At 38.4% G+C, this 17,705-nt stretch overlaps 1 protein-coding gene across 6 annotated transcripts in view; it reads left to right on the top strand.

Moving 5' to 3' along the window:
* ACSBG1 (acyl-CoA synthetase bubblegum family member 1) overlaps window positions 1–17,705 on the top strand; it is a 40,917-nt gene that overhangs the window by 20,962 nt on the left and 2,250 nt on the right. For 4 of the 6 annotated variants that reach the window (XM_074600093.1, XM_074600090.1, XM_074600092.1 and 1 more), the window contains exons 3-12: window positions 2,718–2,935; window positions 3,609–3,697; window positions 4,493–4,613; window positions 6,349–6,429; window positions 9,249–9,398; window positions 11,252–11,428; window positions 11,921–12,102; window positions 13,184–13,417; window positions 13,991–14,208; window positions 16,748–16,887. In XM_074600093.1, coding sequence (XP_074456194.1) covers window positions 2,804–2,935; window positions 3,609–3,697; window positions 4,493–4,613; window positions 6,349–6,429; window positions 9,249–9,398; window positions 11,252–11,428; window positions 11,921–12,102; window positions 13,184–13,417; window positions 13,991–14,208; window positions 16,748–16,887 — 1,524 coding nt within the window. In that variant the 5' untranslated portion in view covers window positions 2,718–2,803. The remainder of the gene's footprint in view (window positions 1–2,717; window positions 2,936–3,608; window positions 3,698–4,492; window positions 4,614–6,348; window positions 6,430–9,248; window positions 9,399–11,251; window positions 11,429–11,920; window positions 12,103–13,183; window positions 13,418–13,990; window positions 14,209–16,747; window positions 16,888–17,705) is intronic. The other 2 variants (XM_074600091.1, XM_074600094.1) reach the window with 1 other exon arrangement.

Raw genomic sequence — 17,705 nt, 5'->3', positions numbered from 1 at the left:
AGAAAGTTGTATTTATGCATTAGCTTTAAACTGTAGGATTAGTGTATTTCTTTTTTTTTTTTTTTTTTTTTTTTTCCTTTCAGCTAGTACGCAATCTCCTTCATACATCCCGGAGGTCCATCAGAATGGGCATTCAAGTTTATATTCCTTTGCAATATATATTGTGTATTATTAAGGTGATTCACTGAGTCCCTGTGAAACTGATTCTGTTCTTAGTCTTTGGTATGAATCAAAGTTGCCTTTTTGACACCAGAATAAACTGTATAAGGAAAAGCAAAAGGAGACCCAGTTTCAAAGTACATTTTTTTGTTTCTGTGTGTAGATATTGCAATGATTGATTGACGTTTCACTCTTCTCTGTGGAAACTATTCTGTTATCTTCTGTATGTTTGCAGTGAAAATATAGTCATTATGCAACTTTTGTAATGTTACTGTAGCAATGTTGCTAATATTTCCAGTTCCCTTGAGGAGAGATACTCTGTGTTCAGGAGTGTTTTTTATAATACAGGGAATAGAATTTTGTATTTTAGCTCTGTATGGTATGATTTTGTTTTCAACCTGTGCCCAATCACACCTGCAATCCATGCCGTCTTTGTTTAGAAACCAGAACATCATATGAAGTTTTTTGTCAGGACTTTGGTGTGTCACTGCAGAAAATAAGCATTTGGATTAACACTAGTTTCTGTCTCTGACAGGTCTTATGTCTCATCCTTGTCACTCCAGGATTGGGGTTAAGTGCAGAAACACCTGTTTTACCTTTGCTACTCATAAAATATTTGTTGGGTGCCACTATTTACACTTTGATAAAGTCTGTCTGTCTATTACCTAGCTACCTTCACAGCTACCTGTTTTCTAAACTGTCTGGATTTATGATGCCCTTCCTCCACTGACCTAAGCAAAGCTCCACACCTATGTTTTGAAAATCATTATATGCAGTTTACACCTGAGAAAATGAAGGCACATGGAGATTAAGCAGCTTTATTTGTATTTATTGCTGTCATTATTACTTTCTGTTTGTCAAGAGAACAGATGCAAGACCGTGAGTCAGGAATATCTTCAGAAGTAGTTTCACAGAATAGTGGCAGCCAACTAGACTGGTTTTGATACTTTTCAGTTTAGTAGTTGTACTTTATCAGCTGATTATGAATGAGCTTTTCTAAACAGCTAAGTAATAAAACTTTTTTGCCGCAAGAGGAAAGTTGGTTTTGGCTTTTTTTTATATATATTTGTGAGCTTACAATAGCTTGTTGTACCTCTGGTTATCTGTGCAGATTGCCAGCCTGACTTGAGGGAGGCTGCAGATGTATTCTAAAGCGCTCATGTGGATCCAGCTATGGTTGATGTGTTCATATATTGCCAGAAATGCTCAGAGATAGTTTCCAGGCCCTCCGGGAAGCAACTCGAGGAATAGCATTTGAGATGGATGTGAAGCATATTGTACTTTTTAACATTCTAGAACTGCTTTTTTCAGCCACTGAGGTACCAGGAAACAGTATAGATTCCAACTGAGCTTTCTTTACGGTTTGATTTTCCAGAAGTGTAATAAAAGTGCTTATTAACTTGTTTCAGAAACTTCAAAAAGTCCTATTTTCTGTTACTCTTAATTCTGACAAACCTAAGCCCTTTGGTCTGAAATTTTCCACCACCTTTCTGTGGAATATATATATATATACACACACACACATATATATACATATGTAATGTTTATGCTAAAAATATTTCTTAATTTATGAAAGTAAATCCAAGGAAAAAACGTTATTAAAATGTTCTTGTACTATTTTCTTCAGAAATATGGGAACTCACTGTTTGGTAGGGGAGATACAAGTGTTTTTTGTTTTTTTTACTTCCTTGTGAGAATTCACCTAAGTTTTGCCAACTTACTAACCCTAGATTCTCTCGGGAGTGTATTTGTACACAGCCTGCTTCTTGCTGGGTTTGCAAGAGCCAAGTAGAATCTTTTGAGACAGTAACTTCTTGTGAATGCCAGGGACTGCCCCAGTCCTTGGCACCAGTGGTGAGAGCCAAGGGACATTAGTTGGTGCTCTGTGTTTGTGTCCTGTCAGGGAAAGGGAGGAAAAATACAGGGGAAGAAAAGTGGATGGTAGAAAGACAGGGTGAGGAAGGCAAGAGCAGAAGGTGAAAGATGATGTGGAAATAGAGCAAAACAGGAGTAAGTGGAGTGGATATACATGCTAGAACACAGGGCGGATGACCAAGGAAAAAAAAAATTGTGGGAAGTAGTGGGTAACAGGGGCAGGATGAAGGAGAATAGCTGGAGGGGAAGGAGGGAGGAAAGAACTATGACAAGCAAAAGGAGTTTGGATGCTGAACAGGGACAGAGGTTTCTGATCTTTCAGATCTCTGTAGCCTTCACCAGCTACTCCGTTAGCTGAAGGGACAGTGGGTTGTGCAGGGCTGAGCATGGGCAAACAGATTCTTCTGGAATTGGTGGTGTGACTGTAACACACAGATCAGCATAATTCTGTATGGTGGCACTTTTATTCAAGATGCAGAACAAAGTCTAAGAAATAAAGATTTCTCTTTCTACATGACATATTTGATAGTTATAAAATTGGAATGCCTGTCTCTGAGAAGGTGGGAAGTGCCAGAGTTGTGCTTAGTCCTGCAGTCTTTGCTCAATCCTCTTGTCTTTTGGTACACAGTCAGACGGTATTTCTCAATGATAGAGTACCTTGATGAGAATGCTTTACTTTCCAGAGTCTCTGTGGACTTCCGTTGCTGATGGCAGAGTCAGACTGAGAATAGATAACTCATGTCCGCAGACTCCCATAACAGTTCATCAGATGTTCAAGGAGAGCCTAGAAAAATATGGATCCCTTAATGCTTTGGCCAGCAAAAAGAATGGAAAGTGGGAGAAGATAACTTTTTCAGAGTATTATTGCCTCTCCAGGAAAGCGGCTAAGAGCTTCTTGAAGGTAGGTACAGGAAACAATACCAATTCCTTTTTCTCCCTTTTTCTCCTTAAAAAAACTCTCAACAACAAGAAAAACAAACAAAACAAAAAGACCCAATCCAAAACACAACATAAGAGGCCTCTCCCATTAACTGAAGGTCAGCACTCATATTTTTTATTGAAATAATAATGATGAAAATTGGTTTTGGTCAAAGAGATAACATTGCTTTCAAGGGAACTTGATTGCAAGTGAAGAGTGGCTGTGTTAGTGTCTCACTGGGACATGAGTACAAAGGTCAGCATAAGGCCTTAAGATTTAGGAAAAAAAAATAGGTGAAAGCAGCACTGTCATGAATTTGGTGAGATAAAGACAAATTTTAAAATGTTCTAAACTTAGCATAAGGTTAGTACTCATTATGCTCTTGTTCACGCTGAAAAGTTCTGGGTTTTGGGCCTTTCTGGACAGCAGAGCTCAGCCAGACAGGAGAAGGTAGTGGAAAGTTTAGATCATGTTAATTGTTGATAAATACTGGTTTTGCTCTAGATATCATCACAGAGATGTGTGTGGGCATGTCTTGTCAATACAGAAATAATAAGTAAATCAAACCCTGGTTTATATTTGTACGTATATCTCATGCTATATGTTGCCCTCTGTTGTGCCTATATTAAATATTCTTATGCTTATTATTTTTAAGCTTGGTCTTGAACGATTCCACGGCGTAGCAATCCTTGGATTTAATTCTCCAGAATGGTTCATCTCAGCTGTTGGAGCTGTTTTTGCTGGGTAAGATTTTTTTGGTTTGGTTTCAAGGGGGATTTGGGGATTTCTGTTCTGCTAGGTCTGGAAATGTAGCAAATCAGTATTTGGTGTCCTATCTTGAAAATTGTGCTGCAGCTGATTAGCATGTTCAGCAACATACTAGAGTCTCACAGCTTTCAGTACATCTGAAATAGTCCAGACAGTCATAAATTGACCCTGTTTGCTGTGGGCTTAACTGTGACAGTCACGTAGAAGCTATTGTACAGTATCTTATCACTGGAAGATGTAGGAAACAGCTGAGACTCACAGTTTTATATTAATAATATTTGTCTACAGCGAGATATGTTCAAGTAGACGAAATGACAGATCAATACTAACTAGCCTGATTCCTTATGTCCTGATACCTGTTTATACAATTTAGATTTTGCCTCTTAAGCTGTTTCTGTGCCAGTGAAATTCAGATTGGTATCTGTGTGCAGCTTGAACAGAAAAAGGACATAAGTGGGTTTTTTTACCACTTCCTGAGCTAACTCTCATGTAGCCTCAAGTGGGTTAAAATGCTGAATCCTAGCCTGCGGCATCCTCTACTGAATAGAGTTCAGAGATTAGTTTTTGCAATATGCATATATCAGAGATATTCATGTATATCGGAATACTTGGAACAAACGTGACAGCTGCGCTGCTGTTTACTTCCACATCTTCATACTCTTTCAGCTTTCATCTGATCTCTATTATTCTCTTTCTTTTGATACTAAGTGCATATAATGTGTCTATGTATATAAATATATGTTCTTTTATATATATACATTTTTGATACAGAGGAATTGTCACAGGAATATATACAACCAATTCTCCAGAGGCTTGCCACTACATTGCTCATGACAGCAAAACCAATATCATGGTTGTGGAAAATCAGAAACAATTGGAGAAGATAATGCAGGTACCAGGTGGCTGAATGGTTACTTAAAAACCATAATTTTCCCAGTTCTCAATGCTGAATTGGTCCCAAATACCATATGCACTATCTGTATTGTGAAACCTTTCACAGGAGTGTTCTTATTCAGAAATTTGGTATCTGGTGTTTAAGCTATTGGGTAACTTGCAACTCTGTTCTCTATAGTGTCGGTGGCTTGTGTCTAAGCAGTTCTGATTCTCTCCAGCTCAGAGTTCACTGGCAGATTCACTGCAGACTTGCCTATATGGGATCAAACCCCCACATTTTAATCCCATATTTATAACATCACCGCTTGATTCTGTTTGGAAAAACACATAACAATTGAATAGAAGAGATCAGGATGATGCAAGTTTATAAAGGCCTTCCATATAAATAATAAGGATGGTAGTGTTCAGAATTTCCTCTTTCAAAATGTCATCTTTTCCTGCTTCTATCATTAACCATTAAGGTCACTGGTTTAACTGCACTTTGATAGCATGGTGGTTGACATGAGAAACTTTAGTGAGAAAGGAGGAGGCTCTTTAAGTGAACAGCCACAGTTTTGACAAAGCTCTTTGGCAGGTTTGAGTGGGTTTCTGCAAGGGTGACAGATTGAAAAACCAACTTGAGGGAAAGATCCCTGTTGCATGACTGGGAGGAGGAGCACAGGAGCAGAGGGGAGCTCCCTGAGAAGGGCTTGTCTGTCAGTAAGACGTTGAGGGAGGCCCGTGGCTGGAGCTGAGTCATCAAACTCGCACCAGACTGCACTGTTTGCTGATGCAGGGGGGCTCTCCATATGGAGTTTTCTGCCAAAAACATGTACCTGCCAGAGAGAACACATCCGTGGATGTTTTTCAAATTTTCTAGCCATAACTGCTTTATCCAACTGAGGGGTTTTTGAAACTTTTTTTCTGGAAGAACCCTAAACTGAAATAATATTTCAGTTACTTCTAATGGTATATACATAATGGCTACCATCAAGCCGCTGCCTTTGTGTTAGCACAGGTTGATCAGGTCAGTTCAGAATGTGATTAATTCAAAGGCACCTATGAGACACTGGGTCCCACCAAGTTCAGTGACATGAATGCTCTCTGCAGGCCGTGAAAAGCAGAGAAAGAACTACTGAAAGCAGCAGCCGTTGCTGTCTGCCTGTAAGCCTGCAGCTTTGTATTTTTATTTATCTTTAAAAATGTGTATATTAGCTTCCTTTCCTTTTTTTCTTTAAGGAGGTAGAACGTTTTTTTAGCAGTTTAACAACAGCTTTTGCTGTTGTTGAGGGACTTCCTCTGTCTTTATTGGTAACCACAGCGGCTAGGGTCAGCTTCTAGCTTGACTTGGACTGTTCCTTAATGGGCCCTTTGGTGCATTATGAGTAAGGATGCAGAGGAGCCATTTCTGATATATATATATATATATATATATATATATATATATATATATATATATATATATATATATATATACACATATATATATATACACACACACACATATATATGTATTTTTTTTTTAATCTTTTGACTGAAACTGGATTTTCTAGAGCACATGGTGTAGTGTCTCCTTCACACCTCTTCTTTTTTTGAGCCAGTTCGTTGTGAGTTTAGGGGAGAATATTTGAGGGTGGAGGGAAACAGGAGGTTTCTTGTGACTATCAAGCCATTACAGTGTTGGCAGTATTTTAGTGGAACACCCTCCCGCCCCCAAGATATGAATAATAGATTTTTTTTTTTAAATCCGACAGATCTGGAATCGCTTGCCGTACTTGAAAGCTGTTGTGCTATATAAGGACTCCATTCCAGAGAGACACCCGAATTTGTATATGGTATGTGAATGCTACAACAGTTATAATTCACGAGGTATTATTTATTTGATGAATTTCTACTGTGTTTAATCTGTGAAATGTCTACCATTTAGAATGCATTGCTGTGTTCCAGCAAACACGTTCAAAAGCTTCATCAGCTTTTCTGTTTAATTTACCTATAACTTGTTGTTTGATACTTGACATTTAAAATTAGACCTGCCTTGCTGAACTGCCTGTCTTGTGTCTTCCTGGATTTTTACTTGACTGGATTAACAAAATGCTTATAGGCTTCAGGTGGGAATGTGTACTCTCAAACCGTTAAAAATAAAAGTCTTTCACTGGTGATAGTGAAAACTTCAGTTGTGGTTAGTTACATTGGATCCAAGAACATGAAAACGCCTGTACTTTTACAGATTATAGTTGTGTTTTGTTTGCACCAGATACTTCTCGTGACAGGCAACAGGTGAAGAAAAATAACTATGCACTACACAGAGGAGCACATTTGCTTAGTATATGTAGAATCTTTGTATCGCATGGTAAAAAAGGGACAAAGCCAGGATCAGAAATTTCTGAGTGGTAGAAGTACAGCCTTTAATTTAAGAAATATGAGGACTGTAAGCAGAACAGATTTTTGTAAATGTGTTACTCCAATATATTTAAAAAATATAATTGGAAGAATACAAGAATACAAAAAACAGAGTTTTAAGTGGGCTACAGATTATCAGATTCTGGGCTGAAAAATTTCCACTTGGGGGGAAAAAAAAGATATTAATGAAGAGTGAACAGTGTAGAAATATTTTAAAATATTTGCAGTTTTGATAATCTGAGGGGTTACTAGGTACACAAGAAAAAATCTTCTGTGCTTGTTTTAATTATAGCTTCTTTTGCTGTGTTGAATAACATATTACTGTTAATAATAAGCAGTTACGGTTACAATACTGTATGTACTGATATAGCATATGCCTTGGATCTCAGTACAATAAAAAGATTATTACAAAGATGGTCTTTGTATTTATATTTCTTAGTAAAAGGAATAAGTGCTGGCAATTAATTCTGGAACAACATTCAGTTGCTGAAACCTAAATGCCTGAGAATTGATATATTTGAAAACACCCCTTTTCAGGTGTCATGTTGGACACGTTTTCTCAATGGAGGAGTGTAGCTGCGAGAGTGTCTGACAGCTGCCATAGTTTGTTGTCTAAAGGAAAAACCAGAGATCAAACCACCAAAGGCAGAAATGATTGTTTATTAGGTTTGACGTAAAGCAAACCGCCCAAACCACATGGCATTTGATAAAAGGGAATTGTGTTGCAAGTTGACAGCTAATACGTAATGAGCAGTTGCTGCAGAAAGGGCAGAGCCCTAGTTTGTTGGTCAGTGCCTGTTTCCAGAAGGCAAATGTGAAGTCAGTAGTGTGTGTGTCTGTTTGTTTGTACCTTTCACACTCTGTGGAACGGGAACACTGTCTGTTGCAGGTACTGTTCAGTAAACAAAGCCTAGGCAACAGATTCACAGTGGTTAACACATTCTAGTATGAGAATTCATTAAGGTCAGGAAAACAGGAACAACTGCTAAGTCACGTAGAAACAATTACATCCTTGACACCTCCAGACTTTCCAGGAGCTAGGGAAACTGATGCAGCCACATGCTGTGGGAAGGGATGTGAGAAATCCTCTGCTTGCTAGAGCTGTGCATTGCACTGCCTCTCTTTTCAGAGATGTGGTTTGTTTGAAGAAAATATAAAACTGGTGATTGGTAATTAGAAGAATCCTTAGAACAGCCTTGCCACCCAAAAAAGAGGAAATCTAGGTGCCTCAGAGGATAACTACTGTAACCTTAGTAGCACACTGGCAATGGCAGAGGTCTGAAGGAAACACTGAATTCCCCCTCAAGCACAGACTCTCCTTTTTTACCTCTGCTGTCCTTCGCATCCTCCCATTTACTGCTATGTGGTCCTGGATATATCCCCAAGAAATCATTGAAGAATGGAGGTGGTGCATCTTGCATTTGAATAACACAATTCTGTAGCACAGTATCAATCATCTGATTCCAATGGGAAACTGACAGTTTGGTTATTGACTTTCTTAAAAAAAAAAAATGTTATACTTGAGTCTTCAGTTAGCATTAAAGTCAATGGTACACATAGCAGCACATCAGGTGCATGCAATAGAAGTGTCTGGGAGCAGCCAGTATAACAGAGGATCAGGTTCAGCATTCTTCTGGGCCAATTTGTGCGGCACAAAAGTCCAGCATCATCAAAGGTTTAGCTCATTCTAGATTGAGCCAAATTTGAATGGAAGTTGTGACCAGCCTCATAGGCTCTGTTTGCTATAAAATAGCAGATAATTTGGGCAAACATTCACACATCTAGATGATGATGCTTTTGCAAAGCAGCTTTCATCCAATTGCTTTATATTTATATTTGTATAGAGGAGACGAAATTATAGATAGAATGCACAAGTATACTCTTACTTAAAAACAGTACATCCAGATTCCTTTAAATAAGACTCAGAATCATTCTAACAGCGTGACATAGTAACGGAATTTTAGCCTCTGTGACTTGTCTGTAGTATCCATCTTGGAGGAGGAATAGTGTTACCATTTCCTTCTTAGATCCTGAAAAGACACATGGCAGCACAATTTTAGATAGCCTATTTGCAATTAACACTTAAAGTTCTAAGCTAGTCCTATCCTATTTCTTACACAGGCAAGACCTGGCAAAACTTGCCTTGGCAACATGTTCAGAGCAAGGCACTGAATTCTTCTGCTGTTTTTGTAGTGCATCTTTCCCACTTGTAAGAAGCCATTTGATGTCCTGTGTTTTCTGTTACATGTTCTAGATGGAAGAGTTCCTGGAGTTGGGAGATGACATACCTGATGCTACTTTGGATTACATTATTAACTCCCAAAAGCCGAATCAGTGCTGTGTACTGATATACACATCTGGAACAACTGGGAAGCCAAAAGGAGCCATGCTGAGTCATGACAATGTATGTACTTTAGGCTCCTCCTTTAGCATAGAAGTAGCAAAGTATGAGGATGTTTATGCCTGTGTTTTGAAATGGCTGGTACGTACGGGAGCCTTGAAATCCTTTTGCTTTTGAAACATGGGTAGTGTACTAGAAAGCAATATTCAAAATGTAGTCGGTTGTTTCTGGTAAGTATAAGCATGGTAGAGAATGAAACTCCATTCAGACAGGCACTTCACCAGGTTGAACAGTTCATGAGTATTTCTTTTTTTTATTCACTGGTTTTCTTGTGAGATATAATGCATATTTTCATAAAAATAATTCACAGATTGCCATAAAGTCTCTCAGGTGATGTCACAGGTCATTTTAAAAAAATTAATCGTATGTATCAGCCATCCACTATCAAAACTGCCTGATAGACTACTTTTGCAAATTTTATTAAAATAGGGGTGGATGTGTGTGTGTGTGTGTATTTTTTTTTTTTTTGTTTTTTTTTTTTTTACTTTGGCATTGTTATATTCCTAGACTTGTGTTCCTACATCTGTCACTGGAGGATAATACAACTCTAGTGCATAGTCCTGGTACTTAAAATAGCCCTACCTGCATTGTTTAGAACAGAAATTTTTCAAGTGATAGAGAAAAGCAAAGTCATTTGCAAAAAAGGACTTTCCTCAGAGGTCTGCTAGCAAAGATCTGGACTGTAGTTGTTTTGGGGGTTTATAAATTTAATTTTTTTTTTTAAGGTGGCTGAGCGGGAGTGGAAAGTGGTGAGGAGCCTTTCTGAACACATAGGCAACTTGTGAAAAGGCTGGTCTAAGTTGTGGCCTCTCCTCTTAAAATAATGCAGAAGCTATTGCAGACATGCACATTGTGAGGAGCAATTCACCCAAATGCAGGGAATCGGTACAGTAGTGTCTGGAAGCAGAACATAGTGGACTTGTTAGACAAAAAGACGGATCTGACATTGCAAATCCTATGCTCTTCCATCTCAAAGGAGTCTGGTGTCATTTCCATGTTAGCTGCCAAACTATTCCTGGCTGCTGATCACAAACAGGCTATTTTTATGTTGACTAACAGTGGAAAACATGCCTTGCCTGTAACCGTGCTGCTACCTTCTTTAGTCAAAAGATGTTTGCCACTGTCCATGTGCAAAACCAATGCTGAGTCAGTCATATATGCACCCACACAGATCTGCTGTGTGTGCCTGCGTGCTGTGAGGCTTGGATAAGGAGGATAAGCAATCAATGTAGCCACATCTCAAAGACATCCCATTCTGCCTGCTGTGTAATACAGTCTCCCATAGCCGCTTATCTAATGCTGCCATCTAAACTTAGAGTGGCCAGCCTTGACAGCATGCTGCTCCTTAAAAACCTCTCTTGAGAATTTGTATTTCCTTAGACCAAATGTGTCCTCGTACCTTCTAGTTTATTAAAAAGAAAAGGAGCTGTCAGGAACATACTGTGATAAGAAGTATTGTATGTAATTTGTATCTCTTCCCTGCCATCTTGAATAATCTCATTTCTGTGTCCAGCCCTACCCATTTTAGATTACAGACTCCTCTGAGAAAGAGCTGTTTCTTTTTTGTATGTTTTGTTTTGTGGTGGTGTTTTTTTTTTGCTGTGCACGTATATCTTCTGCCCTCCCATACCATCACATATATTTGTGAGTCTTCCATATGCTGTGTTCTGATAATGAAGATATGCATATTTAGCATCCTTGAACTGCATCTTCTGAGATCAGTCTGCTATGTTGTCAAAGATTGCAATGTCTTCAGCAATTTCTGTGAGCACAGATTTTTCATAGTTACACTAGCACAGCATGAGGATCCTTAAAAACTCACCATGCCTAATGTGTTTTATTTTTTATTTGAACAGATAACTTGGACATCAGCACATTGCAGCAGAGCAGGAGATATGCAACCTGCGGAGGTCCAGCAGGAGTCTATAGTCAGTTATCTCCCACTCAGCCACATAGCTGCACAGATTTATGACCTGTGGACTGGAATCAAATGGGGAGAGCAAGTTTACTTTGCTGAGCCAGATGCTCTGAAGGTATCTGCCTTGTATTGCACCTAATTAAGCTTGCACTTCTTCCTTTTAGAACACATCCTAAGGAGAGAATATCTCTCTGAAGGAGAGAATATCACCTCTTTGAAGAGGTGCAGAAGATGAAGATTGAGACCCCATTATTGTAAGAATTAAATTAAAATATATAATCCAGATCCATAAGCTTCTAATAAAGCAGAATAATATGTATCCAAAGCAAAAGAAGTATAAGCAATTTTTGGAGGAAAGGGAGGCAGAAGGAACTAAACCACTGGTGTGTTTTCCTTCTTGTATACATACCTTCCCCGATGTGTCAGAGCTGGCACGTGTTAGTGCATGTGTCTGACTGAAGTAGGTTCAGGAGTCCTTCTTTATATCCTACATGTTTAGTGATGTTCTACATGTTAGCGTTGCAAGATGCAGGCTTCATCAACAAACCTCTTTATCACTGCTCTGGACCCTTTGCAATGTTTTGAAATGATGTAATGATTTTAACAGGGCAGCTTGATTGACACGCTAAAAGAAGTGCAGCCAACATCTCACATGGGAGTTCCCAGAGTATGGGAGAAAATTATGGAGAAATTAAAGGATGCTTCTGCTCAGTCAGGATTTATGAAGAAGAAAATCCTGTCATGGGCTATGTCACTTAGTTTAGAGAGAAACCTAAACTGCTCAAGCAGGTATGTATTATAATGAGTGAGATTTCCATCAACCTGAAAGTAGGTATCTGCTTGTAATAAACTATTAAGCATCAGTGAGACTCTTCAATATAAATGGGTAAAATTTGGCCTGGCATTACAACAAATGTAATGCAAGAGGGAGGGTGTAGTTATCAATTACAGTGGCTGATTTTAAACACAGGTGGCTGTTAAAAGTGTCCCTCCATCCTCCCTGAGAACATACTCCCCCTAACACGTCCTCCAGCTCTGTGCCTTCCGTGAATTGAACTGGTTAATTTGCAGCTGGGAGAGTTCCTGATGCAGTGCACCATGTGACTGTGCAAGCGCTAGGTGCTGGTGTGAGGAAAGGGCATGAATTCAGAGGAGGTGTATGAGAGCAGGGGAATTTTAGGGGGCAGCCCAGACAGGCTGGCTCATGACAGTTTGGGGTATGCACCATGTGAGTAATAACAGCTCATCTGCACACAGAAGCTCAGCAACACCCCCCATGAGTTCTCTGAGCTTTAAGTACATTCTCTCTGTTCTGAATAACATTGGTGTTTTCCTCCATAAGATTGCCCATATAAAGAATGTCATATAAATTCAAATATTAACTAATTCACAATTCTTTCCTGCTCCAGAGTTCTTGAAAGCGTGGCACAATGAAGGGTGAAATTGCTTATAGAAAATGGTATTCCAAAAGATCGTTCAGTGATACTGCTTTGCTTGTGGGATCATTCAGCTTCTTAGATAGGTCCTCCAAATTTCAGATTTTAGTGGTATACGTTCTCAGAGACACATTTAACTCCTAAAGAATCAGGAATACATGAGCTTTGTTTTATACAACATGTTTTTATAGATTCTTTATGTATTGTCAGTATTCACATGCCTCAGGAATTGGGAGTTCACTAGCAATGAAAGACACTGAATAAATGAAAAAAGGACAAATATGTAACCTGTTCTTACTGATGTAACTTTTGTCAACACCTAAAACCAAATGGCAAATACATCTCTAAACAAAATTTGTGTCTGATTTTTGTTTTGGAAGTTTCATAGGTTGCTCTGGCTTACTGTCTCCCTCTCTTCTGTCTTTTGTACTCAGCAGTGATTTAAAGCAGTTCTGGACAAGGTTAGCAGACTACTTAGTGCTTGCAAAAATACGCAATGCACTGGGTTTTTCTTCCTGTCAGAAGCACTTTTCTGGTGCTGCTCCTCTCAATACAGAAACACTGTATTTCTTCTTGGGTCTGAACATCACCCTGTATGAGGCCTATGGGATGAGTGAGACCACAGGCCCACATTGCCTATCTGGGCCCTATATTTACAGGCAGCACAGGTAACTTTACTACTTTTTTTTTTTTTAAATGGTATATTTCATTATATCTATGAGAATAGTTTTTACTAAGTTCAGCAAAGATCTTATCGCTTATTTTATTTTCTCTCAATGCTTTGCCAATCTATTGTGACTTTGGGAGGCAAAATAACTTCCAGATCAGAAGCTGAACACATGCCTCCGTAGCATGCCACGCCAAGAGCACTGAAAGTGATCTACAGCATTATATGTAGAACACGGTTACTAAATCTGATGTATATCCTAGCCCTGGCCCAGGGTAGGATAGACTCCAAATGCAAAACCTCAAATACAAAAGTGGTTTTATGCCTGAAGATACAGAGGGGGGAAAAAAACAGGAAGTGCGGGGCAAGATAGACAGCTGGAAAGTGCTTAGACACTCTAACATATCTGCCTCGGTGAATTTGTATTCCATAGCTTTCGAACAGTTACAGCAGGGTGTTGTTTACAGTCACTAATATTTTGATAGTTCAGGGATTTAGCATGTTAGATGTCTTATCAGTATTATGTTTACTATTTCCGTGCTCCTGGTGTTTTTTTTCTGCTGTTTTCCAATAGCTGTGGTAAACCAGTACCTGGCTGCAAAGTGAAATTGGTGGACGAAGATACAGAAGGCAACGGAGAAATCTGTTTCTGGGGAAGGACTGTTTTCATGGGTTATTTAAATATGGAAGACAAAACAAAAGAAGCCTTTGATGAGGATGGGTGGCTGCATTCTGGAGATTTAGGAAAACTAGACAAGGATGGCTTTCTCTATGTCACTGGAAGGATTAAAGGTAATATGCAAAATCTTGCTTCATGTTTGTGGTAACTGTTCAGCACTGTTCAGTCACGTCAGATGTGGCCCATCTAATTAAGTGTCTTTCCTCTAATGCCAGCAGCATTGGCCTAGTAGGAAGGTAAAATAAACTTTCCTATGAGGAAACCATGGTGTGTCCTATTCGGGAAAGGTTTCCCTCTGGTCTGCAATAGGTGGACTTGATTCAGTTCCTACAGTGTGGCTTTTTATCTCTCAGACCTTTATTCAGTATTACAGTTAATAATATGAACTAATAATGCAGGTTTAATGTGTCGTCTTTGATTCTGATGGTTCATTAAGCTGTCTGGTCTCCCTTTGAATCTTACTAAATTGTCTTAGTTGCACATTAGAATGCTTAGACAGTGACAAGAGACAATCCTCTGTTATATAAAAGTTGTTGCTGTTGGTCAGAGCTAGGTTCCTCTGGTGCCTTAGGTGACGTGTTTGCAGAGACTAGTATTGAAGCTTGAGAGCAGAAGGGAAAGTTAAAGCAGGTATTACGACAGGACATAGCTTGAAGTCTCATGTGAGTAAGACTGGTTACTTGCTTACTTAGAAGCTTTTTTTCATGATACATATTCAGAGCGGCTTGGTCACAGTTGAGATGTAACTGAGGAATATTTAATAATTGAGTAACTATCATCTTAGAACATATGATGAATCACTAGGGAGACAACACAGATGAGTGACTATGTCATAGGATGACATAGTGTCCTGTTAGGAATCAGGACTTAAGTAAATACTATTAATAGCCCCCACCAAATGCAGCTATCTTGATTTTTAACTTGCTTTCTTACCTGATTCATTTTCCTTTAGCATAGCAGTTAGCAACTCCTAGTCTCATTCTGTCATAACACCTGTGTTTCGCTTACATCTTCCTTGATTGCTGAACTGATAGCAATTACTATAAATTACAAGACAGGTACACCATCTGGGATAAAATAACTGTCTGTCTAGTTTCAATGAAGTTTTAAAACCGAGTCCAAATAAGGTAAAACCTAATAGAAGGTAGTAAAGAAGCTTTTCTTCTACTGACTGAAACAGGACTTCCTTTGGTTCTGTGGGTCTTATGAGTTTTAGGACTCCTTAGCTGCAAAGCACAAAGATGTAGCTAGGGAAGTCCGTACAGGGGCAGTATTGGTAGAGGTGTGGAAAAAGTTGTTACAATTATTACAGTTGTCTGGATCAGCTGGGAAAAAGCTGACATCTCAGACAGTGAAAAACGAAGTTCCGGGGAGATTGATCTAAGACAAAGACAGGACTAAGGCAAAAGGATGATGGAATGAAAGGAAAAAATAGACCTAGACAAGTTTGGATACACAGCTAACTTTGGTATGTATCTGTGGTTTGACAAAAGTCTCTCGTTCTATAAATCCTACTTGTGCTTCCTCAAGTGTGTGCAGTGTGTTGATTAGCAAGAGAAATAATTTTTATAGTTAGGAGATCGATGCCTATTCCATACCAGAATGTTGGGTATAGACTGGAAGTTATTTCTCATCATAGTTCTCATGGAGCAGTAGAGACGGTAGGACCCAAACCTGTGACTGCTAAAAGGATGCTATATTCCCTTGACTGCATCTAAATTCTTCAAGTTTATCGCTGACAGGGAATCAGGTACCAACCCAATCCTTAGTGCACACAATCAACTGCATTATTACGCAAAGGAGTGATATTCCATTTGTCTGCATTGTTTGTTGAAGCATGTTCTGAAATGCTGCAAAGACTATTATTTGAGGACAGTGAGAAGTGACCACTGTAATGAAAGCAAAGAGTTGGAATTTACTTAGATATTACTCAAATTCCAATGAATATATGTATTATACTTCAGAACAAATGCATTCAAATGATAGTGCACGTTTCTTTATCAATAGAATAAGGTATCACTGCCATTGTTTACAAATCCTTAAAAATATTACAATTCCAGTCTGTCATTATACTCCCCTCTTGTCAGAAGTAGGGCAGGAATCACGACTTCCACTACAGACTTCCTCTCTTGGATCTTTACTTCCTCCTCACGCTCCTTTTCCTTCTTTCCGTGTTGCTTTTATGGAGCCTTCCTGCAGTAGTAACTTGTTTTTGTCTGACCCCTCTTGGTGGCTTTAAGAATTAGTTTTAATCATGATAACAATGAACTTACTTTTTGTTGAGATAGCAACAGTAAAATAGAGAGTGAATCCTATGCTAATTTGGAAGAAATGATTGCTCACAGAAAAATTCCAGATTATGCAACAGTGCCTTGAGAATAACTGACCTGTTTCTGGATTATGTCAAAATTTTCTGGAGCAAATATGTTGTACTGAGGGAGAACGGAGAACTTGAGCGTATATTTGAAAAATGCTAGCATTTCTATTTTGAAGATAATTAATTAATAGGCTTTGTTCTCTTTGAAAACATTACCTTTGAAAAAAATTTCTTTTATTCTTTATGTCAGAATAAGGAAAGTGTGTCGATCCAGAGATTAACCTGATTTTTGGAATTTATTTCAATTCAACTAATAGCCTTTCTTTTTTGCCTAGATTTGATTATTACAGCTGGAGGTGAAAACGTGCCTCCAATTCCAATTGAAGATGCTGTTAAAAAAGAACTCCCGATTATTAGTAACGCTATGGTGATTGGAGATAAAAAGAAGTTTCTGTCAATGTTGCTGACCTTAAAGGTACCCCAGTTTTAATATTGATTTCAGTGAAATTACATACCTGCACCAAAGAAAACAAGAATAATTTCGAACTGTTTGTAAAAAAGTCCCAAAATTAGATAGGGGGATGTTAGTGGGGGAAAAAAATATATAGTAACTACAAACCAAATCCTGATGGTGTAAACTTCTTATGATTAGATGATCTGCTAAACAGCTACACGTTTACTGCTGTTTCTCCTATACAGGAGACCTATTTTTTTTTTTACTTAAATGCAAATTTTTAATTAAGAAATATTGAAAGAGTGAGAAGTCTCTGTAACAGAGCACAATAATAGCTTTTATTCTTGCAGATGAGCAAAGACAACAAACGTTTGTTATGGGCAAAACCAGTTTTAACAGAAACTTTCCTACAGAAGCAGACTTTCCAACAGAAACATTTCTCTGCAATTTGTTCTGCTCATATAACACAAGAAGGGTGGCTGTAGAACAAAATAATTACTAGCTTTGCTGTGATATATTCTTCAATTGAGAAATCACTTTTTTCTAAAATATTTGCCCTTCACGTTCTGTGTACATCAATAGTGAATGACTCTTCAGTTTTTCTAAAGTTGTTTACCTCTCTGCAACTGATACTCCCTATCTACAATAGAAATACTAATTTAAGAAGTGTTATTTCAAAGAATGTTTTTCTATCTCACGCTGTTTATATTACACCATAGTAATTAAATTTAATGGAGCTAAATTTTCCCCTGTAAGAATCAAGTAATTTTGAAAATATGGTAGAAATTCAAGATCTATAGGTGGACTTTATTGCCCAATTCATTGAGACATTTTAAGTC

The sequence above is a fragment of the Larus michahellis genome, chromosome 9, assembly GCF_964199755.1.
Source record: "Larus michahellis chromosome 9, bLarMic1.1, whole genome shotgun sequence".
Lineage (NCBI taxonomy): Eukaryota > Metazoa > Chordata > Aves > Charadriiformes > Laridae > Larus > Larus michahellis.
The sequence above is the reverse complement of the archived record's forward strand: the minus strand, read 5'-3'. Positions and strand labels throughout refer to the sequence as shown.